This window comes from Polypterus senegalus, chromosome 9, assembly GCF_016835505.1.
Source record: "Polypterus senegalus isolate Bchr_013 chromosome 9, ASM1683550v1, whole genome shotgun sequence".
In the NCBI taxonomy this organism is placed as follows: Eukaryota; Metazoa; Chordata; class Cladistia; order Polypteriformes; family Polypteridae; genus Polypterus; species Polypterus senegalus.
Window position 1 is genome coordinate 83962939 of NC_053162.1, and position 24914 is coordinate 83987852.

The 24914-nt window shown below is 37.8% G+C and overlaps 1 protein-coding gene across 6 annotated transcripts in view; it reads right to left on the reverse strand.

Annotated features, from left to right (window-relative positions):
- The window catches only part of wwox (WW domain containing oxidoreductase), a 1268497-nt gene that overhangs the window by 1183870 nt on the left and 59713 nt on the right, over positions 1-24914 (reverse strand). For all 6 annotated transcript variants that reach the window (XM_039763360.1, XM_039763361.1, XM_039763363.1 and 3 more), the window contains exon 5: positions 13283-13389. In XM_039763360.1, coding sequence (XP_039619294.1) covers positions 13283-13389 — 107 coding nt within the window. The remainder of the gene's footprint in view (positions 1-13282; positions 13390-24914) is intronic.

Sequence of the window (24914 nt, forward strand, 5' to 3'; positions counted from 1 at the left end):
TTTTAAGATATACAGTTACTGTTTGTGCTGAAAATTGCAGCTAGCGTACTCTGGGCAAATTAGAAGTTCTAATTTACTCAGCAGCAACAGATCGTAGCTCTTAGGAAATTGTAACTTCCTTGTTTACACTGCAAAGCGGCACAAGGTAGACTGTAATACTTTCATTTGCAGGATACATGCCTAATATTAACTATTCCTTTTATTTCCTCCAAGTCAAAACCCATGCTATCCTCTCGGATACTTTTCTTTTCCTGTGATTACTGCAGATAATTGAGAGAGCTAGAAGTAGATAAAATGGTGCTTTGTATTGAGCCTTCCGTAGAAGTGACCACTTACATCCTTTACTAACCTTTGCTAGAATGTGCAGGGGGAAAAGGAAAATGAACATTTGTCACTTTTCACATGACAGCTTGAGGCAGAACTTTTATAATCCATTTCCTTTTCACAGATGATATAGTAAACAGCTTTACATAAAATACCTTTCTTCACTTTTCTATCCATAAAAATATTCTTGAAATACTGGAAGAACAAGACAGTAAACTGCTTTAAAATAACATATCTGTGCCATATTTAAAAATTGTACCTGGAACAGATTCACAATGTGAAAGACAGACTTTAACATTTATTAAATAAAAGAAATCATTCAAACTGTTAAATACTTCATTTTTTTACATATACGTTTGCTTAAAATATCTACTATCTGGTATATACTTAACTATAGACATCTAGCAATTAATCAACTAATTCTATCTCAGCCCTAGGATTCTGGTAATTAAAGCTTTGTAATCGCTTATTCTTTCTGCTCCACCACCTGCGCTTCATTTGTTTATTTTCCAAGTCATAAATCTGTGTGACTGTCAAGATGCTATAATATTAGTGAAATAATCAAACTTGATTACAACACCCAACCCTTCCCTGTTTAATACCTATTAATAACAGCGTATAGGAAATATCAATAAACAGAATATTTAACAAATGGGGTCAAATTGGCCTAAAGGAACTTACGCCACCCACCTCCACTACACACACAGATTCACTGCATTGTTTATAAATTGTTACAAGAGTAATCAAAACATTAGAATGAGCAATGTAGTCAGTCAAGATTGTTTCATTCTCAAGCATCTGCAGCTACAGAAATGTCCACATGAAATACCAAATTAATATTGAAATGAAGTATAAAAAATTAATCTTCATATAAATAAAGTTTTCTTTCAGTTAAGAAACATTTCTCTTCCAGTTAATTTATTATGATACAAGTTACCATGTATTTTGCCAAAGGATGAACGATATTAATTAGACCTCCTAATTAATCAGCGTTAATGGGTGTAATTAACACATTAAAAAATTCTGCGATTACATTTTTTAACTCAACTCCTAAATAAGTCAATTTAATCCAGTCAATCTGACAGCACTTCACACTTAATGAAACAGTGTCAAATTAATACAAAATCTATTAATAGTGCATGATCGTTTCTTATGTTGTTTCTTGATAATGGTCTTCATCTACACACACCAGCAGTGTTGTTACACGTCCCTTGTAATACACTATCGTCCCATACTGGAACATAAAATACAGTGTACTTTTGCATCACACTGCAAAAAATGAAATCTAAGCAAGTGAAAAGTATTTACTGTATACCATGACATTAAATCTTGATTTCCTTATTGTAAGAAACACTGACTTATCAAAAAGATTGTATTTACGATTATTTAGCTTACTTTTAAAAACCTTGTCAAGTAAACTTTGCTTGCTCCACTGTTAGGTTTCTTTCCTAAATAAAAGCAAAATTACTCCAATTTACCATTTTTTGTCTAGTTTTTGCATATGCATTTTTTGCAAATTGGACCCATATTTTCAAAGACATTGTTTTATATGTACACTAGCTCTTCAAAATGCAGATAATCAAATAAGAACAAATAAAATCAAACCAAAGGAGTACATTTTATTTTCAGGCCACGCTAACGCTGAATACAGTCAAGCACTGACATATTCGTGCCATTATGCTGCATTCTCACATAGAAAAAAAAACATGGAACATCCGAAACAACATGCTTCACGCAGTGCTGTCTACTGATGCAAGTCTGCTTGTGAAACAAACATATTAGTCTGTCGAAGTATAGGTCTGAGTGTAAGACAGGATATCTGTTTATACCCAATCTTTAAGCAGCATAGATTGCTTTAAGACTGTTAAATATTTCAAGGCTATAATAGATGTAATACATAGCATAACTTTACAGATCAGAAACAGTCTTCAGGAGGAAGATGTTTAAGTGTCAAAGACTACCATTCACAGAAGACTTCATGAATAGAAATACAGAGGCCATACTGCAAGATGCAAACCACTACTTAGACAAAAAATACAGTAAGGCCAGATTACAGTTTGTGAAAAAATACTTCAAAGAGCCTTCAAAATTCTGGAAAAAGGTCCTGAAAAATGTCTTGAGAACAGACTAGACTAAGATTAACCTGTATCAGAGTGATGGTTTGACAGTATAGGTCAGCTCTACGCTTCATGTTGCATTCAGGAGCCACTTGAATTTGCTACTGCCGATAACCCGAGGTATGAGCCAGCAGATGAGGACACAACACCAAAAACAAAGTGGGAGGTGCAAAAGTGTTCCAGTGGTTTTATCAAAATAATTTAACACTAGAATTCCTGAAGCCTACAAAAAAAACTCAAAAAAACTTAGAATCCCGGGCCACCTTAAATTCCTTCGCACCTCTCCTTATCAGCATCTTTTGATTTGTAAATGTGTGTGGTATAGCGGGTCCGTGGCTTCAAAATAAATGGCCAGTTTTAAATAAATCCAGACAGCCATGTCAGTCGCTGTGGGTGCAATTGCATGATCGCAGGGAGTTAATGAGGTAGGTGGGGCGAGTCTCTCAATTGCTTCAATGGCATCCTGCCAATTGTGATTTAAGGTCCTGCGCCCATGGAGCCCTATAAAAGTATGGGCCAGTGCAGGGGGAGAAGATCGAGGATCAGAGATTGAAAGAGAGAATTGAGGTTAGATGACTGAAGAAGCAGTCTTGGGAGGACGATCTAGCCACATGGATGAGGAAAGCAGCACGAGCTGGGGCCCTGCAAAGGAGTATAGGCTGTGGCGCTCCAGGAGCTGGTTCGCCCCACTGAATAATACTGTTGAGTGGGGATAGCAGGTCGTATGACCTCCCTATGGATCTGAGCTGCGACTGCAGGAGCATGAAGGAAGATTGGAGGAGAGCCGACCTCAGACTGTCTGGCTGCGCAGTTTGGAGGGAGCCAAGATGGGGGTCGGAGGAATGAAGTTTGTGGCTACTGAGTCTCCACCAGCTATGCAAGTGATGGGTGAGCCGGGGAGATGGAGAAGGAGGTGGGCTGAGATTGTGAGGTGTTAATGACTGTATTTTAACCTCAGATTTTATTGAATGCATTTATTATGGTTTTTATCCCCCATTCTCACTTGGTTTTTATGGATTTATTTATGGACATTTGGAACACTGCACTGTTGACACTTTTTGTTTTGTTTGGAATTGTCTTTAATAAAAGCACTTTAGCATTTTCCCATCATCCCCTCACTACTTGTGAGATTTGTCCCCATTGGTCAGCTCATCTTGGTCATAACTATCGATGGTATTGGGTTGTAGAAGCTCCCATATGTGCAGAGGGAGTCTGAAGGGACCTGCACCATCACAATGTATCAATCAGCACAACCAGGCTGCTATCCCATCCCCCAGCTCGACAGAGCTCAACTAAGGCAAAAAGTTCTCCCAGCTCAAGGCTCCTTATCTGCATGTGAGGTGTCTGGAGTTGTATAAGGTAAATAATACAGTATATCGTTATTTGGAACACATGCATTTCATGTGTGTTCCGTGTCTACAAAGATATGGCTAAGTGTAGAATGAAAGGAAATGTGAGTCAAGAAGTGCTGAACACATACTGTACCTAATAAACTCTAGAATAATCTCGGTTCACCATTTAATAGATTTGGAAAGGTGCTGCTGGCACAATACTGAGAAGATGGTGGAAGTGTTGAGACTAAACTCACTGAGGTAGGCTGACCAACTGCAACAAAAGATCCATACCAATCTTCTCTTATTGGTAGTTTCCTCACCAACAGAGATTCACCTCAGTCCTGTGAAGGATTTCTTAATGTGACCATGGTACCAACTGATTTGGAACCTGAGAATACTGAAGTCATGTATGCATCCCGTCTACAACACAGGATGACTTCATTAGATAATGCTGTGGGGAAAGAGCTTTACAAGCTATGTGTGCTGGCATGTCATCGGGAATCACTGGGCCAGCTTGGCCAAACTTATATAGACCACCAATGAACAAAATAACTGCCGATTTGGAAATGTCTTGAAATGGCTAAGCCAGTGAATCGATTTAGATCCATTATCCAACCCGATATATCCTAACACAGGGTCATGGGGGTCTGCTGGAGCCAATCCCAGCCAACACAGGGCGCAATGCAGGAAACAATTGATTTAAATCAAATTGACTTAAATCCAACCTTTCATAAGCTGAAGAGAAAATTTAAAGGGACAAGCCGCCAACACAATCAAGAACTGAAGATGGCTGCATTAGAAGCTTGGCAGAGCATAACCAGAGAAGATATTCAGCACCTGGTGATATCTATGAATCGCAGACTTCAAGTAGTCACTGCATGCAAGGGATTTGCAACAAAGTACCTAATATGACCGATTTAAAATATCTCCCATTGCAATGTGCCAAAAGTTATAGTGCCCTGAAATGGGGGGAATCATGTATAAAAAGTTTTACAATTTCTACATGTTGCAAGCAAAATGTATGCAAACCCCCTTAAATTAAAGTCTGCAATGTGTACATTAATCACATCTGAATTGTTTGATTTGTAATTTAAAACTGTGGAGAAGAGAGGTAAATAAAGAAAAAAATGTGTCTTTGTTCCAAACATTAGGGAGGGCACTATATATGATAATAGAAAGAGGAAAAGACTTAAGTTGCTGGTTAAGTCCAAGATAAATGGCAAGAATAACAACATGGAACAAACACTAGCACAAAAATACTAAAGATATAAACAACTTGCTTACTGGGAAAATTACCAAAAGATAAATTTAACAGAACCCAAAACAAGTATCTATATGTATTTTAAATGCATATAAAAGAAAAGAGAAAAAATTGTCAAAGTATATAATTCCATTCTATATTTTCAATAACATAAAATTAGTTATTATAGAATGAAGTATATAAAACAAAAACATTGAAGTAAACACAATGTAATCACCATAAAAAACTAGTTATAAACCCAAATTTAATATCCCACGTGTAAGACAACAAAATGTGTAAACACTGCAAAATAAAAAACAAAAATTGATGCCAATGGATCATACAAGAAAATACAAAGTGAATATATTAAAAACACTACAAAAAAACAAAAAAAAAACCAAAAATATATATACAAAGACAGTATAATCATACAGCAAACAATAGAAACAATAACAGAAAAAATAATAACCAGCCATGGCTGTTTACAATAATCACCAAAAAGAATATATCATGAAGCCTAGATAGGCATAACATACAGTATTAAGAAGACTGATTTCAGAACCTATTTAAATAATGCAAGGTGTAAATCTGGCCTATATGTTTGAAGGAAGAGCAAATTCTTCAGGGCATAGGAAACCATTAATGAATTAAAAAAATATTATATACAAGCCGGATTCCAAAAAAGTTGGGACACTATACAAATCGTGAATAAAAACTGAATGCAATGATGTGGAGGTGCCAACTTCTAATATTTTATTCAGAATAGAACATAAATCACGGAACAAAAGTTTAAACTGAGAAAATGTATCATTTTAAGGGGAAAATATGTTGATTCAGAATTTCATGGGGGAAAAAAGTTGGGACAAGGCCATTTTCACCACTGTGTGGCATCTCCCCTTCTTCTTACAACACTCAACAGACCTCTGGGGGCCGAGGAGACCAGTTTCTCAAGTTTAGAAATAGGAATGCTCTCCCATTCTTGTCTAATACAGGCCTCTAACTGGTCAATCGTCTTGGGCCTTCTTTGTCGCACCTTCCTCTTTATGATGCGCCAAATGTTCTCTATAGGTGAAAGATCTGGACTGCAGACTGGCCATTTCAGTACCCGGATCCTTCTCCTACGCAGCCATGATGTTGTGATTGATGCAGAATGTGGTCTGGCATTATCTTGTTGAAAAATGCAGGGTCTTCCCAGGGTCTGGATGGGAGCATATGTTGTTCTAGAACCTGAATATATTTTTCTGCATTGATGGTGCCTTTCCAGACATGCAAGCTGCCCATGCCACACGCACTCATGCAACCCCATACCATCAGAGATGCAGGCTTCTGAACTGAGCGTTGATAAAAACTTGGGTTGTCCTTGTCCTCTTTGGTCCGGATGACATGGCGTCCCAGATTTCCAAAAGAACTTGAATCTTGACTCGTCTGACCACAGAACACTCTTCCATTTTGCCACACTCCATTTTAAATAATCCCTGCCCCAGTGAAAACGCCTGAGCTTGTGGATCTTGCTTAGAAATGGCTTCTTCTTTGCACTGTAGAGTTTCAGCTGGCAACGGCGGATGGCACGGTGGATTGTGTTCACTGACAATGGTTTCTGGAAGTATTCCTGAGCCCATTCTGTGATTTCCTTTACAGTAGCATTCCTGTTTGTGGTGCAGTGTCGTTTAAGGGCCCGGAGATCACGGGCATCCAGTATGGTTTTACGGCCTTGACCCTTACGCACAGAGATTGTTCCAGATTCTCTGAATCTTCGGATGATGTTATGCACAGTTGATGATGATAGATGCAAAGTCTTTGCAATTTTTCGCTGGGTAACACCTTTCTGATATTGCTCCACTATCTTTCTGCGCAACATTGTGGGAATTGGTGATCCTCTACCCATCTTGGCTTCTGAGAGACACTGCCACTCTGAGAAGCTCTTTTATACCCAATCATGTTGCCAATTGACCTAATTAGTGTTAATTGGTCTTCCAGCTCTTCGTTATGCTCAAATTTACTTTTTCCAGCCTCTTATTGCTACTTGTCCCAACTTTTTTGGAATTTGTTGACACTGTGAAATTTTGAATCAACATATTTTTCCTTTAAAATGATACATTTACTCGGATTAAACGTTTGATCTGTCATCAACGTTCTATTACAAATAAAATATTGACATTTGCCATCTCCACATCATTGCATTAAGTTTTAATTCACAATTTGTTTAGTGTCCCAACTTTTTTGGAATCCGGTTTGTGTATATATATATATATATATATATATATATATATATATATATATATATATATATATATATATATATATATATATATATATATATATATATAAATAAAATAAAACACTGAATGAATGAAATACCTATGATATAGGGATAGGGGCCAATGACAGTAGATCCACCAATCATTCATCAATCAACTGACCAAAAATGAAAGCTGTATAAATGATAAAATTAATTATGAATTATCACAAATGTATAAGCACTTCAAAAGAAACTACTTAGCAAAAAGCGAAGCTCACCTTACCAATACATAAATATGTAAATCTAGAAGAAATCAACTGAGGGGCTTGTAACTAACTGGAGAAAACCCAATAAGAATATAAAATCAATAAAACAGAACTAGAAAGACAGAATACGTTACAAAGTAGAAATAATGAAAGCTTGAACTTCTCACACTCCACGTAACACATACGTCTGTATTTGTCTGACTTGAAATGAAAGCAAGAGGATGTAGACACTCAAGTGTATATCACAGAAAGGCAAATGACTCATTAAGAACAACAGGAAGTAAAGTCTAACTGAAAAATCCAATGTGCTTTACTGACTAGCAACAGATTGTCAAAATTACCCCGGCAGGAGCGTGGCTTTACTATTTCAAGAACAATAAGCTTAAGGTCTGAGACTTTGCGATTTGTGGTAATGAAATGTCTAGATACGGGATGCTTCATAGATCTAGTCCTAATGCTACTTTTATGTTCTGCAATACGAAAACAGATAAAGCGTAGGGTTTTACCTACGTATAGCAAAGTTTGCATGCGGAGTAATGTGCTTAGACGTTGTAGTAGAAGGACCAGTGATGTCCGCATGCAAGTAATTCACAAGATAATTCCAAAGATTCCAAACATGAGAGAAGGCAAAGAGAGGTGGATCAGACAAACTAGGGTATAATCTTAACATATGCCAATGTTTCAAAATCATACATCTAATCTGATTAGCATAACAATAATATGTAAGATTACACACTATCCTATTTGTAGCAAAAGACATCTTCTCTGATGTAAGTAATAACTGTCCGTTATTGTGAAAAGCATATCTGAATGCCCTCTTGAAGCAGATTTTAGAGTACTGTCTGTGTAAAAACCAAGCTTTCATATCCCTAGCATTCTGATCAAATACGACGAATAAGAAAAAACTGAGATACGGTTAAATTATTGATCAAGGATCAGGGATGTAAAATAGAAGCATGTAGTAAAGTACAGTATTTCAATTAGTAGGTTTCCAGCATAAAGGAAATTGAAATGAGTTATTTCTCAATTACTGTATATATTTATATCTAAAAATAAAATGGAAGTGACACTATAATTAAGTGTGAAAGATAAATTAAGATTACATACCGTAGATTCCGAAATATAAGCCGAGAATTTCGTCCTAGATTTTTGGCTTGGAGTTTGGGGGTCGGTTTATACAACGAGTATCGTTTCAGATTAAAGATTTCCAGTGCAATTCCGGTTTTGCCGATGAATACAGAAGTAAATAATGACGAAACCACAGAGCCATCTTTCAGATGAACAAGTAACTTTGCATGCCGGTACTTTAAATTAAATAAAGAATTTATTCAAAACAGTGTTTTAGTTGTTGATTTTATTCATAAAATTTATAATAAATTATCGGGAAGTTTCAAATAAAAATTTTTGTTTTGATTTACGACCAACATCTTGCATTACGACCTGAATGCGGTCACGTGTATCCACTTGCGTGATTGTAAACAAACAACCAAGAGCGTTAGTATTATCAGTTGGAGCCCAGATACATGTGTTTGTGGATGTAATTTCAGTGATTGCAGTGATTTACCTATACAGTGATCCCTCGCTATATTGCGCTTCGACTTTCGCGGCTTGTAAGCGGATATGTAAGCATATCAAAATATATATCACGGATTTTTCACTGGTTTGCGGATAATGGGTCTTTTAATTTAAAGTACATGCTTCCTCAGTTTGTTTGCCCAGTTGATTTCATACAAGGGACACTATTGGTGGATGTCTTAAGAAGCTACCCAATCAGAGCATGTATTACGTATTAACTAAAACTCCTCAATGATATACGATGTTCTCCCCGAGCGGTGCTTGATTGTTTGTTTTTCTTGTTCTCTCTCACTCTCTCTGACATGCTCTGCGCCTGACGGAGGGGGTGTGAGCAGAGGGGCTGTTTGTACAGAGGCTGTTTGCCTAGAAGATACGGAGGTTACTCTAAAAAATGCTGAAAGACTACCTTTACATTGCTCCCTTCTTTGCGGCTGCTTTATCGTGGTGCGCATACTCAAAAGCCCAACAGCCCTATTGATTTTTTGATTGTTTGCTTTTCTGTCGCATGCTCTCTCTCACTGACATTCTCTGCTCCTGACGGCGCTCCTTTGAAGAGAAGATATGTTTGCATTCTTTTAATTGTGAGAAAGAACTGTCATCTCTGTCTTGTCATGGAGCACAGTTTAAACTTTTGACTAAAGGGTTTTATTTCATGTCTAGAGGGCTCTAATAATGTTAACAGTGTGGGAGAGTTTATAAGGGCTTAAAATATATAAAAATAACCATACAAACATATGGTTTCTACTTCGCAGATTTTCACCTATCGCGGGGGGTTCTGAAACGCAACCCCCGCAATCGAGGAGGGATTACTGTTATATAATTCACTAAGACCATGCAAGCAAGACACATAATTGCTAAGGAAGGAAGAGAAGGTAAAGAAAGTGATCACAATTAAAACGAAGATGGAAATTGTGTGGAAATATGAGAGTGCTGTTCGTGTGACCGATTTCGCTAATATGTACAGCATGTCGAAATCCACCATCTCGACAATTTTACAAGAAAAGATTTGCATAAGGAGGCTCCTTCTAAACAATAACCACCTTCCGTTTCATTCTCCTCCTCCTCCCTTCCTGCAGCCCAAAGATGTCAAATTAAATGGTGAGTACAGTATGAAATTGTTGTTTTTAGAATAGAATAGAATGCCTTTTATTGTCACTATATACATGTACAATGAGATTAAAAGCAGCTACTTGAGTGCAGAAAAAAAGTTCTGTATAGCACTTGTATGGTTGTTTTTTTTTAGCCTTAGCATAACGCCGGATCTGCGGCCCCACTTCTGCCTTCTTTCCCTCCTCTGTCTGCGACGTCTCCTAGACCCGACAACAAGCCACGGAGAGCCCGCTGGTCTCGCTATGTTGTCTGGGATGTTGTGCGTGTGATGAAAAACACTCGAAACAGATGTCTGGCTCTGGACACCGATGTCTATAAGGTTCTGAGGGGTGTAGCGGATGTTCGCCAAACCGATCGTGCACAAACAAGGAAAAAAAAAGTGCACTGAAAAGGAGAGCCCTGAGCTGCTGCGACCATGCGTGCCGCCATGCTCCTAGCTTAATCTAGCCTACTTCTGGTAGGCAAGGCACTTTTTATAACTTTTTGGTTAGTACATTAGAAAAATTATTGGTGTTTTGGTAAATTATGCACATTATACAACCCTTTTTATTATGAAAAGGTTAAGTAAGTGTTGCAGTGGGAGGTTCGGAACGCATTATGGGTTAGCCTTCGCGAACAAATTAAGTTCGTAAGTCAAAGGTCCACTGTATTGCGTATTTAAGTTAGTCAAATTTGTAACGAGTCTCCGGAAATCAACTCGCCAATGTACCGTATTTGCGTATATAGTTTCAACACAAACGTTTCATTTTACCAAACTTCTCCGCAATCACTTCCTGGTTTCCATCAAAAATGCCGGCAGTCTCAAAATCTCGCCGATAAACATGATAAATATACCTGAAGAGACACTTTTAAGGAAATTTAGAAAATTTTGCTTGGAGAAGGGGTTCGGCTTAAATACCAGTCATCGGCAAATACATGTAATTTAGTAGGTAGAGAAGGGGGTCGGCTAATAAACCGAGTTGGCTTATATTCCAGGATCTACGGTAGTTTATATAGATGAAGAAACACTGTAATTCCTCATAAGTACCCTTCCAAATCAGAAAAATATAGTCACTGTAACTAAGTCAAATCACTAAATGATCAATAAAAAGAATTTCTAAAGAAAAAATTAATTGTTTTTTAAAGGATGACATATATAAATTAGCTATACTATGACTAAAGGAGTTGTAATGGGAGCAGCCTTTATATGGAGAATAAAAATGATAAAAATTATAATTGCAAAAACATTCTAACCTAAAGCAATACGTGAAAGTTGTACAATAAACTCAATCAAATTACATTGGTAAGCCAAAAATTGTAATTAAGTAGTTTAAATTATGTTTAGAGCATCATCCTGAGGATATTAGTATAAAGTGAAGTAATGTTCATGGTGGCCATAACAAGGCCATCCTCATACACAGTATCATGTAGCAGCCACAAAAATGTGCAGAATCTTTGACATAGGAACATGCCAATAGTACAAACAGTGAAATATAAAAATCCATGAATTGAGCTAATGGATGTAAAGTAGAGTTCACAGCAGAAACTATAGGATGACCTGGTAGATTCTCAAGATTTTTATGTAATTTGGTAACGGATAAAAAACAGGGGTACAAGGATATAAATTACGTATTTGCATTTTTTTTCTGTAATACTATAGTATTCAACATCATAGCTGCTTGATTAATCACAGAATTAATCAGAGAGGCAATATGAAGAGCAGGATCTCTCTTGAGTAGCTCATAACACTAAGTGTCACTTAATTGTGTAAGTCACTCCTGTACATGGAGGAAAATAGTTGAGCATATTGTCACATTAAAAAAATGACATCTCAGATATACTAGGTTCAGATTAATAGGCTACAGGAAGAGGGAGGAAAGGATCTACCAACATTACAAGTGATCAGTTTATTGCTTATCTGAGCCCAGGCTGACTACTGGAGAATTCTCATTAATATAGTATCTTTTCCATTATCAGTGCAGATTCCAACTAACATACAAAATCAAGTTCTTAATATCAGTGGAAAAAGAACAAAGCTGCATTTACTAAATATTTTCTTGAAGGGGATGAATGCTTATGTGATCAATTATTTTGTGTTTTATATTTTAGAAATTAGAATACTTTGAAGAGATCTTTTTTCACTTTCACCCTAAGAGTCTTTATCTGTTGATCAGTATCAAAATAGCCAAATTAAATCCACTGCAATTTAATGCTGTATATTAATAAATGCAAAAACATATAGTAACACTATAGTAATATTGGGTAAGGCTTCTTTATACTCTCAAAACAGCCTCAATTTTTCATAGCGTGGATTGCACTAGATATTGAAAATTTTCTTTTGAGATTCTAGTCCATGCTGGCATGATTGCATCATGCAATATCTGCACATTTGTTAGCTGCAATTTCATGCTGCAAATCTCTGGTTCCACCACATCTGAAATGTGTTCTATTGGTTTCAGATTCAATTACAGGGTAGGACAATGAAAAACACTTAACTCACTGTAATGTTCATGAAACCAGTTTGAGATGACTTTTGCTTTATGACTTGGTGCATTATCATGCTGGATGTAGACATCAGAAGATAAGTAAATTGTGACCATTAAGGAATGCACATGATTAGCAACAATACTCAAATAGGTCACGGCATTTAAACAATGATATATATGTGTGTGTGTGTGTGTGTGTGTGTGTGTGTGTAGTATATAAGATGTATATCCCTAAATTTGCTCTCTGTCAACATCCAACATTCAATGAGCTAATAACACTCCTAGCAATCTCAGTAATAAAACACCTTATCAACAATGCACAGGTACGACAAAAACTTCAATCCTCAACATGCAGCAGAGCAACAATAAAACAATAATAAGTTAGTCTTAAATTTAAAACATAAACCAATTTAATAGCAATTGCTGGTTTGTTTTATTTTATCCAAAAGGGAAGGCCAAATACAACTAGCAACTGCTATATAAGCATATTTCGCAACAATGCAGTTCAATTACTAAAATACAAGTCATTAAACAAATTCTTTTACTTGTAAGATAATAAGAAAAATAACAATAAAGTGACTTGAATTTAGAGCAGTCAAGCAAGACTCTTACCCACTCTTCCAGGATCGTGCTAACAGCATTGGCAGCAGGAATTTTGTTCCGACATGCTAGAATGACATAGGCTCCATGTAGTGCGAAGGACTTGGCAGTCTCAAAACCTTAGAAAAGAGAGAAAAAATGAAACAGATAAATTAAATAATTTATGTAAAGACTGTATCTGAAAATGTTAATAAAGTTGTTTAATAAAGTTGTGTAATAAAGTAAGAGACACATCCTTTCCAGAGACAGTTTAACAGAAATATATAACACAAAGGTGTTATTTACTTACTAAGGTGTCCTTGCCCATTGATGTATGTTGGAAAAAATATTGACAAGTATCAGACACAGAATTGCTGAAAATTTGCATTAGATTTAACTCAGAGAAACATTCTGTAGCTCAACACTTCATACAATTAACCAATTCCCTTATAAAATTAAAGGTTACTGTCCTTGAAATTGAAATCACGCCTATGGGGCAGGGACTACGTCAACAAGTTATTAAGGAGTGTTTAATGATACACTTCCCTTAGATTCTGAGAGCTCAACCATTACCCACTCTGGAAAAACTGAGCTTTTAATCTAAACAATCTTTGACCACAATAGACTCCCTAGACCTTTGTATACACTGGCCGCGCAGGTATCTACAGCAAACTCAGTGAAGGGACTGTGTAGTAAAAAAATCAGAGCCCCATTAAAATCAGATTTAGGTGTGCTTTATACACTTTCAAAACTATCAGTGCAAGCTGGACTCTTACAATATGTTCACAGAATGGGAAAAGAAATTCTTTAAGGAGCCACAGAAAATTGTCTCTGCGTCATGTAAATGTGCTAATTACAGGTGAAAGTAACAGTCTTTTTTCACTGTCTGTCACCCAAACAGAGTACTTTACAGAACTTTTAGTCGGAGGAGCAGCCACTCTTTACAGAATTAGCAGGAGTTGCCGACGAGGGAAGCGAGCCGGAGCACTTGTTAAACTGCGCCAGCGGGGATTTGAACTGTGCTCCCTTCAATACACCTGGTGAACGTCTGCTCTTTGTCCAACAAGATGGACGAACTGCTACTGTTAAACAGAATAAACGCAGACTTTTCTATATCTGCCGTCCTGTACGTCACCGAAACTTGGCTTGGTGAGCACATCCCCGATAGTGCATTATACCTGCCGAGCTTCCAACTTCTCCGTGCAGACTGGATCACGGAGCTCTCGGGGAAAACGAAAGGAGGCTGAATCTGTTTCTACATAAACGAAGGTTCGTTTACAGATGTCACAGTACTAATTAAAACATGCAGTCCTTATTTAGAGTCTATTTTCATTGACTGTAAACGGTTCTACTCACCGCAGGAGTTTTTCTCGTTTATTCTGGTCGGTGTTTACATTCAACCTCAGGCCTGTGTTAGTGAAGAATTACAACACCTGGCTGACCAGATAACTAACATGGAGCACAAACACCCGGACTCCTTGCTCATTGTTCTTGGTGATTTTAACAGAGCAAACCTCAGGCAAGAACTGCCAAAATTCAGACAGCATATTAAGTGTCCTACCAGGGACAAAAACATACTGGACCACTGTTACATTACATTAAAGGGATGCTTATCGCTCTGTCCCTTGTGCTGCCATGGGACTCTCTGACCACTGTTTGGTTCATCTGCTCCCGACTTACAGGCAGAACTTGCCTGTGGTCAAAACGGTGAAGAGATGGACCAACAAGGCAATGCTGGAACTACAAGCCTGCTTTGACTGTACTGACTGGAGTGTTTTTGAGTCTGCAGCAACAGACCTGGACGAGCTTACTGACACTGTTACATCCTACGTCAGTTTTTGTGAGGATGTGTGTGTGCGCCCATGAAAACTTTTCGCACATACAACAACAAACAACCCTGGTTTACTGCAAAACTTAGGCAGCTTCGTCAGTCTAAGGAGAAGGCCTAAAGAAGTGGGGACAGAATCCTATATAATCAGGCCAGAAACACATTGACAAAGGAGATCAGAGCAGCAAAGAGGTGCTACATTGAAAAGCTGGAAAATTGGTTTTCAGCCAATGATCCTGCATCAGTGTGGAAAGGTCTGAAAGTCATCACCAACTACAGGAAACCATCCCCCCCCATATTAAAGAGAACCATCAACTGGCCAACGAGCTGAATTTGTTTTGCTGCAGGTTTGATAATCCCTCTTTCACACCTCTCACTCTCGCTGATCACACTACACTCCCAGCACCCACTATCATGCCCCTGCTCCCTCCCACTGACATTATACCTGCATTCAGGATCTGTGAAGGGGATGTGAGTCAACTCTTCAGGAGACAGAAGATCAGGAAGGCACCAGGTCCAGATGGTGTGTCACCCTCCTGCCTCAAAGGCTGTGCTAACCAGCTGGCCCCCATATTTACACAGATCCTTGGAGCTATGTGAAGTTCCCTCCTGCCTTAAGCGTTCCACAATTATCCTGGTTCCCAAGAAAACTTCCACCGCAGGGTTAAATGACTACAGGCCTGTCGCCCTGACATCTGTGTTCATGAAATCCTTTGAAAGACTGGTGTTGACCTACCTGAAGGACATTACAGGCCCCCTGCTTGACCCCCTACAGTTTGCTTACTGAGCAAACAGGTCAGTGGATGATGCAATCAACATGGGACTGCACTACATCCTGCAACATCTCGACTCTCCAGGGACATATGCTAGAATCCTGTTTGTGGACTTCAGCGCGGCGTTCAATATTATCATTCCAGAAGTCCTCCATACCAAACTCACCTGGCTCACTGTACCAGCTCCCATCTGCCAGTGGATCACAAACTTCTTGACAGATAGGAAGCTGCAAGAAAGACTGGGAAAAATCCCAAGTACACGAACAGTCAGCACTGGCGCCCCCCAGGGATGTGTTCTCTCCCCTCTGCTCTTCTCCCTCTACACAAATGACTGCACCTCAAGAGACCTGTCTGTTAAACTCCTGAAGTTTGCAGATGATATGCCAGTCATTGGCCTCATCAAGGACAGTGACGAGTCTGTATACAGACAAGAGGTCGAACAGCTGGCCCTCTGGTGCGGTCAAAACAACCAGGAGTTGAACAAGCTTAAAACTGTGGAGATGACAGTGGACTTCAGGAGGAACCCCCCAGTGTTGCACCCTCTCACACTACTCAACAGCATTGTGTCTGCTGTGGAAAACTTTAGGTTTCTGGGATCCATAATTTCCCAGGAGCTGAAGTGGGCATCAAACATAGAGACAATTGTCAAAAAGGCCTAGCAGAGATTGTACTTCCTGCATCAGCTCAGCAAGTTCAACCTGCCTCAGGAGCTGCTCATCCAATTTTACTCTGCAGTAATCCAGTCTGTTCTCTATTCAGCTATTATAGTCTGGTTTAGTTCAGCCACAAAACAGGACAGGAACAGATTACAATGGATAGTCAGGATTGCAGAAAAAAACATTGGTGCTGATCTGCCCTCCATTCAGGACTTATATAGATCTCGAGTCAGGAAATGGGCAGAAAACATCATTGCGGATCCATCACACCCTGGTCACAACCTTTTTCAATTAATTCCCTTTGGCAGGCGCTACAGAGTACTGTATGCCAAAACTACCAAACATATTGTATGAACAGTTTCTTCCCTCAGGCCATCACTCTCATGAACACTTAAGTCAATCTTACAGCATCAGGGACAATACTAGGTAAAACCGGAGTCAAATTCCTTGTCTGTGTATACAGTGCATCTGGAAAGTATTCACAGCGCATCACTTTTTCCACATTTTGTTATGTTACAGCCTTATTCCAAAATGGATTAAATTCATTTTTTTCCTCAGAATTCTACACACAACACCCAATAATGTCAACGTGAAAAAAGTTTACTTGAGGTTTTGCAAATTTATTAAAAAAAACAAACTGAGAAATCACATGTACATAAGTTTTCACAGCCTTCGCTCAATACTTTGTCGATGCACCTTTGGCAGCAATTACAGCCTCAAGTCTTTTTGAATATGATGCCACAAGCTTGGCACACCTATTCTTGGCCAGTTTCACCCATTCCTTTTTGCAGCACCTCTCACGCTCCATCAGGTTGGATGGGAAGCGTCGCTGCACAGCCATTTTAAGATCTCTCCAGAGATGTTCAATTGGATTCAAGTCTGGGGTCTGGCTGGGCCACTCAAGGACATTCACAGAGTTGTCCTGAAGCCACTCCTTTGATATCTTGGCTGTGTGCTTAGAGTTGTTGCCCTGATGAAAGATGAACCATCGCCCCAGTCTGAGGTCAAGAGTGCTCTGCACCAGGTTTTCATCCAGGATGTCTCTGTACATTGCTTCAGTCATCTTTCCCTTTATCATGACTAATCTCCCAGTTCCCGCCGCTGAAAAACATCCTCACAGCATGATGTTGCCATCACAATGCTTCACTGTAGGAATAGTATTGGCCTGGTGATGAGCGGTGCCTGGTTTCCTGCAAACATGACGCCTGGCATTCACACCAAAGAGTTCAATCTTTGTCTCATCAGACCAGATAATTTTGTTTCTCATGGTCTGAGAGTCCTTCAGGTGCCTTTTGGGAAACTCCAGGCGGGCTGCCATGTGCCTTTTACTAAGGAGTAGCTTCCGTCTGGCCACTCTACCATACAGGCCTGATTGGTGGATTGCTGCAGAGATGGTTGTCCTTCTGGAAGGTTCTCCTTTCTCCACAGAGGACCTCTTAAGCTCTGACAGAGTGACCATCAGGTTTTTGGTCACCTCCCTGACTAAGGCACTTCTCCCCTGATCGGTCAGTTTAGATGGCCAGCCAGCTCTAGGAAGAGTCCTGGTGGTTTCGAACTTCTTCCACTTATGGATGATGGAGGCCACTGTGCTCATTGGGACCTTCAAAGCAGCAGAAATTTTTCTGTAACCTTCCTCAGATTTGTGCCTCGAGACAAACCTGTCTCAGAGGTCTATAGACAATTCCTTTGACTTCATGCTTGGTTTGTGCTCTGACATGAACTGTCAACTGTGGGACCTTATATAGACAGGTGTGTGCATTTCCAAATCATGTCCAGTCAACTGAATTTACCACAGGTGGAAAATTAAGCTGCAGAAACATCTCAAGGATGATCAGGGCAAACAGGATGCACCTGAGCTCAATTTTGAGCTTCATGGCAAAGGCTGTGAATACTTATGTACATGTGCTTTCTCAATTTTTTTAATTTTAATAAATTTGCAAAAACCTCAAGTAAACTTTTTTCACATTGTCATTACGGGGTGTTGTGTGTAGAATTCTGAGGAAAAAAATGAATTTAATCCATTTTGGAATAAGGCTGTAACATAACAAAATGTGTAAAAAGTGATGCGCTGTGAATACTTTCCGGATCCACTGTATATACTTGGCCAATAAAGCTGATTCTGATTCATAACTGGTCGTCCTGTCATACAAAGCAGATGTTGAAGTGACACTTAAAAAAAGAGGTGTTTAGCTTTATGTTCATTCATGAAATGATTGATTATAACCAGTTCACAGCAATCTGAGCACATCTTGTACCAAACAACATTTGTAAAACTAACTCAATAGAGGAAATAAATAAATAAGTGCATGCATGAGTCTATATCTTCGCTTTGATGTATTGTGCTTTTGTGTCTCTCTTTGTCAAGTAATATAGTGAGTCACTTGATTAAGCGCCTTGTTATTAATTTTGCTGGAGAATGCGCTTATCCTTTTTTATTAGACAGATGGAAAGATAGATAGAACTTTATTTGTCCCCAGGGGGAAATTTGTTTTTTTACAGAAGCACTTTAAACAAATAAATATACAGGGCGGTCATGGAAGCTACCTTGTTTCCTTGCTGTCTGACCCCTGTTCTACGTACAATTGACTGACTACAAACGCAATCATTGTTACTTCCAGCAAGATAGTGTGACTTGCCATACTTCCCGCACATGTATGGCTACTATTTGGGATCATTTTCCTGGCGAAATGATTATTAGCAAGGGTTTATGGCCACCACTATCGCTTAACTTAACAACTTGCGATTATTTCTTGTCGGGTCATTTAAAGGGCTGCGTCTATGAGACAAATCCACAGACTATAAATGCACTGAAGTTGAACATTGATAATACAATACAGAGAATCGATTCCATGACATTGCAAAGAGTGTACATGAACATGCTGAAACGGGCATAGTGTTGTTAACATCCATATCAGAAACACAGTCCTTGAGTCTCACAGACTGCAGTCTGCCCGATAGACTGTTCATTATCCAGAACACCATAAGCTCATCCACCTGCAAATCTCAGAGTTTACCCCTTTACTGGGATGGCTGGATGGCATTGAAGGAGCTTGAGAAATCAAAAAACATAATTCTCACAGTGCTTCCAGCTTTGTCCACGTGAGAATAAGCCTTGCGGAGTAGACAGATAATTGCATCTTTATCCAACAGACAAAATTAAGTGAGTCCAGGTGGTCTATGAAAAGAGGACACATTGTCCAGGAGCAGCCTCTGAAAGGTCTTCACGATGTGAGAGGTAAGTGCCACTAGTCTGTAGTCATTAGGCGAAGAGGTGCCTGCCTTCGTTGGAAAAAGAACAATGCAGCATGTTTCCACAAAAGTGGCACTTTCTGAAGCTTTAAGGACAGAATGAACAGATCACAGAGGACACAACAAGGTTGATCTGCACAGGCTTTAAGATCTCAAGTACTGATTCCATCTGGTTCCACAGCTTATCCTGAACATAGCTTTCTCAGTTGTCTCCTTACTTGATCTTCAGTTATGGACAATCCATACTGATGGTCAAAGGTGGACAGACTTATCACTGGCCATTTCAGTTGATATAGTAGGAGTTGTTGATGGAGTACAAATAGTGTGGGGAGACTGGTCACTGGAAGAAGGTGGCAGAGGCAGGAAAAATCCATTAACAATTGGTTCAGGGTGTTAGATTTGTCCACATCCCCTTCCAGCACCTGAGCCCACAATTGCTTGAGTCCAGTAATTATACCCAGTCCATTCCAGACATCCTTCATGTTATTATTAGTGACTTTGTTAACTATTTTAGCTTTGTAAGCTTCCTTTCCTTCACTCACCTTTTTATTTAGCACACACTGTATGTCCCTTAGAGCCTCTTTATCAACTAATTTGAATGCTCCTTATTTCTCATTCAAGAGTCTTTTCAGCTCATTTCAGCTGCAGGGCTTGTTGTTTGGAAGGCAAAACACTGTCTTAGTGTGTACCAGCCTGTCAACACAAAAGTTGACATAGTCTGTGATACAGAGTACCTCAATATTGTCCCCATTTGACTTACAAATCATTTCCCAGACTATCATTTGGAGCCAGTCATTCAGAGTCATTTCAGCAACCAGGCTACACTTCCTCAATGTTTTGGTGGTAACAGGTTGCTGTCTAATAACAGGTTTATAGCTGGGAAAAAGGATAAATCAGGTTGTGGTCAGGATGGTCTAAAGGAGCAATGCGAATACACTTAAACAAATTATTAACATTTGAATACAGCAGGTCTAACTTGTTATTTCCTCGAATGGAACTGGTCACAAACTGATAGAAATTTGTCATTGTTTGTTCCAAAGTCACATGCTTGAACACACCACATATTTTAACTGCAGGGTCAGAATTAGTCATTATTAAAGTGTTGGTGACAGAATGAATCCTTTCTGTTGGTAGGTCCACATTTGCAGAAGAAGGAATATAAACATTAATAAGAATAATGTAATTTATCTCCCTGGACAAACAACATGGACAAATTATTATAGCCATAATTTCAATGTCTGAAGTACAACTTGTAATTTTAACTGTAATATGCTCCCTTTAACATCTATTCCTGATAGATGACCACTCCCCCTCCTGTCTTTTTTCCACATCGCACTGGGTCTGTGTCTGCTTGAATATGATGACATTTGTCCAGCATTAAAACAGTGCTAGGTAGATCAGATTTCAGTCAACTTTCTGTAAAGCACAAAATTCAGTTAATGTAATAAACAATGATAGGAGACTGACCACTAAATTATTTACAATGTGATTTTCACTTGCCTCTGAATTTTCCAATATACCTGTAACACCACTGGCCACAGGATCTATCGATAAAGTATAGCAACCAGCAAGTAATTTGCTTTTTATGCATGTATACACCAGGCTTGACAAAATGTAATTTAGATGCATATGAGTAAGCAGCACAACAAGCATTTTAGAAAGAAAGTCTTTTATGCCCACTGTGCTGGGAAATGTTTTTTGTGTCTACAAATGTTTACATATTCACAGAAATATGTGAGTATGGTTGTACATTTTAAACTACAGTTACAAACTAATATAAATACCAAAAGTATTTTCTGTCATGCAGTAAGACGTTGAAATATTTTTAATCTTGAAAATGTTTAAAGTAAAAACATTTGCAAACAAGAAGGTCTGGCTGTTTTGGGCAACATATGGTTTGTAGGGGTAGGGCAGTAGGGATGTGCTATCAGGATGCCAAGCTAATGGACAATTAGCAAACAAAAGGATTCAGATCCTGCATGGCATAGACTTGGCAGCTATAGTACCGTAAAATTGTGATTTTAGTGTTAAATGCTGATATTATAAAATCCTCTGTTCCAGTATCAATTACACTGCTAACAATCAAATGAATATTCATTTTATATTTTAATGGAATTGGCCTATTTTTTAGCAAGAGACTAACTGAAATTTTCTGCTGCTTCAGTATGCAGTAGGGCAATTAAACCAAATGTTTCTCTCATAACTGGTAAACGAAGTGTTTACCACAAAATGTTCACTACAGTCCTCAATATGTAAACCCTAATTGGGGACAGGCTGCACATATATGTCACAGCGTTCTACAATAATAACATATTCCATCTTTAAGTTGTTGTTCTCCTTCAAGAAAAAATTATTTTGTTGTGGACAAAACGTTTAAGTCTTTAATATCTAGTCAGAGCGATAATCTCCTCATAAACACAAACAACAGCTGAGTAAAGTTCCTTTATTTAATTATTTTGATCGGCCTTCTCTTCTACAAACAGTTCTATTATATCCTCCATTTTATATCCAAAACAGATGGTTTCCAAGTATTTTGAAAATTCCAAAAGCAGCAAAAACAAATGAGATGATAAACTTATCAATACCAAATGGTCAAAAGAAAGTCCTATAGGTTTCACATTATAAGTGTAACTTCCTTATAACAGGTCCAATATGTACTTGGAATTTGACCCTCTACGTTAATGAAATGATTTTGTGCCAAAATCCATCATTCAATTCCAATAAGCATACATTTCTACTTTGCTATTACACACAAAATTATTTCGTAGTAAAAAAGGTAGTTCTTTTTACCTAAATTGTTACAATTCTGACATCTAGCCACCAAGTGTAGAACTGCCATTAACTTTTTAAATGAAAAGGACAATTACATGAGGCTAATCAGATTTAACAGACCCTTTGCCTCATTTTCCTCACTTCTAGGTCAAAAAAGATGTTTCCCCTCAGAGCCTCCTACTTCCTATTGGCTTTAAAATTTAAATTAAATATTAGGTACCTTCTGTGTGAAATATGAATAATCTACTTGAGGTTTAGTGAATTTGTATGGACCTCTTGTATATATAGTATATACTATATACTATAAAATAAGAAGATTGGTAGATTGTTTTAATTTCCCCATATACAATTGTTTCATCAAGAAACAGAAACCCATTTTTCATTGCTATAAATAGGAGCATGAAACAAAAATGTCAAAGTTTCTTCTTTTAATGAATTGTGATTTGCTGAAATCAATGTTTTTGAGAGCTGTGCTTGTGATACCTGGTTGCATTTATTGTATGTTTTTACTGTTATTTGCTGTCTCAGGCACTAATAGTACTGGAAGATTAAGAGATAAGACAATATTGTTTCCGATATTCCATGAAAATAGTAAAGGGAACCTGATTTGTCTCAGATGTACATGGGGAAAGTTTACTGACAGGTCTTACTTTGACCTGTTAGCCCGATTTCAAATTTAACATAATGGAAAAGTTTACAAAACTGTACTATTGTATCATAAACACATGAATTCTATATAGAACTTCAACAACCACAAAATTAACCAAAAGTAACTTCTATATCTATGCATTTAGGAATTTTAGATTTTGAAATGTTATCAGTACATGGATCACTGTAACCAAAGCATTTTAATACACTTCCTGATTGATGCTACTTAAAAAACTGTTAGCCCTTTTCATGCTGGTGTCAGCATTTGACCCTGCTGCAATGATAACGCAATAAGCTGCTTCAGATAAAGATAGATTTAATAATTTGTTGTAAAGTACCTTAGCATGAACACCACAGGAAAAACAATGAAGTATGTTTTCTTTAAAGGCAGAAAGTCCCCTAATCAAGTTTTGCGGTGATTGAGTCTCACTTTATTTTACAAGCAAATCTACCATTATCCTCAGTAAGTACATCAGCATTTTAATGCAAAAAGCATCAGCAACAAAAATCTTTTATGGTAAGTTACATTAATTGTGATGCTCTGAGCTCAAATGTTTACATTTATGCACATTTTTAGTTTTCCTTTAACATTTAACTCATACATTCCTAATTTATAACTTGCCTGAGATTATATCCATGAGGTAAAGGCTTATCTCATTTGTGTTTTTCTTTTTTTTGTTTTTGATCTTTTACATTGTTTCCTTCAGAATTTAAGTAACACAGATAAGAAATTATGCTCTAAAGGCAAGATTCAATTTGTGTGTACTACAAAGGATACATATAAAAATATACTCCATAAACAGAAATAAATTACTGTAAAATATAGGTTACAAATTATTGTAAAATTTAGGTCAATTTTCTATTCAAAAACGTTTAGCCATACAGGTCTTTAAAGGGTTGTGCAACTAACTTACTTGTACTAATTCGGAACATAAATTACACAGCTACCAAAACATGACAGATGTAAAACCCTCTGCATTTGGGTTGAATGTGATTCACCATCTGAATATTGAAAAAGTCAAAAAAGGAAAACAGAAACACATGTGCTGATTGAACATCACAGAAAATGTATATGCCATTTTAGCAGTTTTTTAAAAAGTAAGAGCTCACTGTCCTTTAAGCTGCAGGTGCAAGTTTTGCAGTTTCTTAACAAACAAGTACTTTAAGTTATTTTAAATATTATTAATACATAGTATATATATATCAGCTGTTTCTTTACTGCATATATCACAGTAGCAATGCTGTACAGCATAATTATTCTGATATTACTTTAATAGCTTAATTCGTTCAAATGAAAGCTGAAGTGCAAAAATGTTAGAAATAGGTGTTGAGAAAAAAAATTGAAAAAAGTTAATTCTACAGCATGCACGGATGATCCACTGGGCATTCTCCAAAAGATTGAAAGTCTGCATGTGCTTCTGTCAAAAATTAGAAACCTGAGACCAGGAAACTAAGATGCAAGATGAAAGACAGCACAGCTCTGATAGCTCAGATGGATTAAAATTAACTTTATTTAGCTTATGTTTTAATCTGATTTTCATTAAAAGGAAAACTGGGAATCCTAATTGTAAGGCAAGTGCTAAGGAGTAAGATCCATTAAAACTCCAAATTGAAGTGGGATTTAATGCACTTTCTGTCAACTGAAGCATGGAATTAGATTATATGACACCTTATTAGGTGTAATGTAGAGTGCACTGCTAATTTGCATTATACAGGATTTATACAAGGGCCAAGAAACA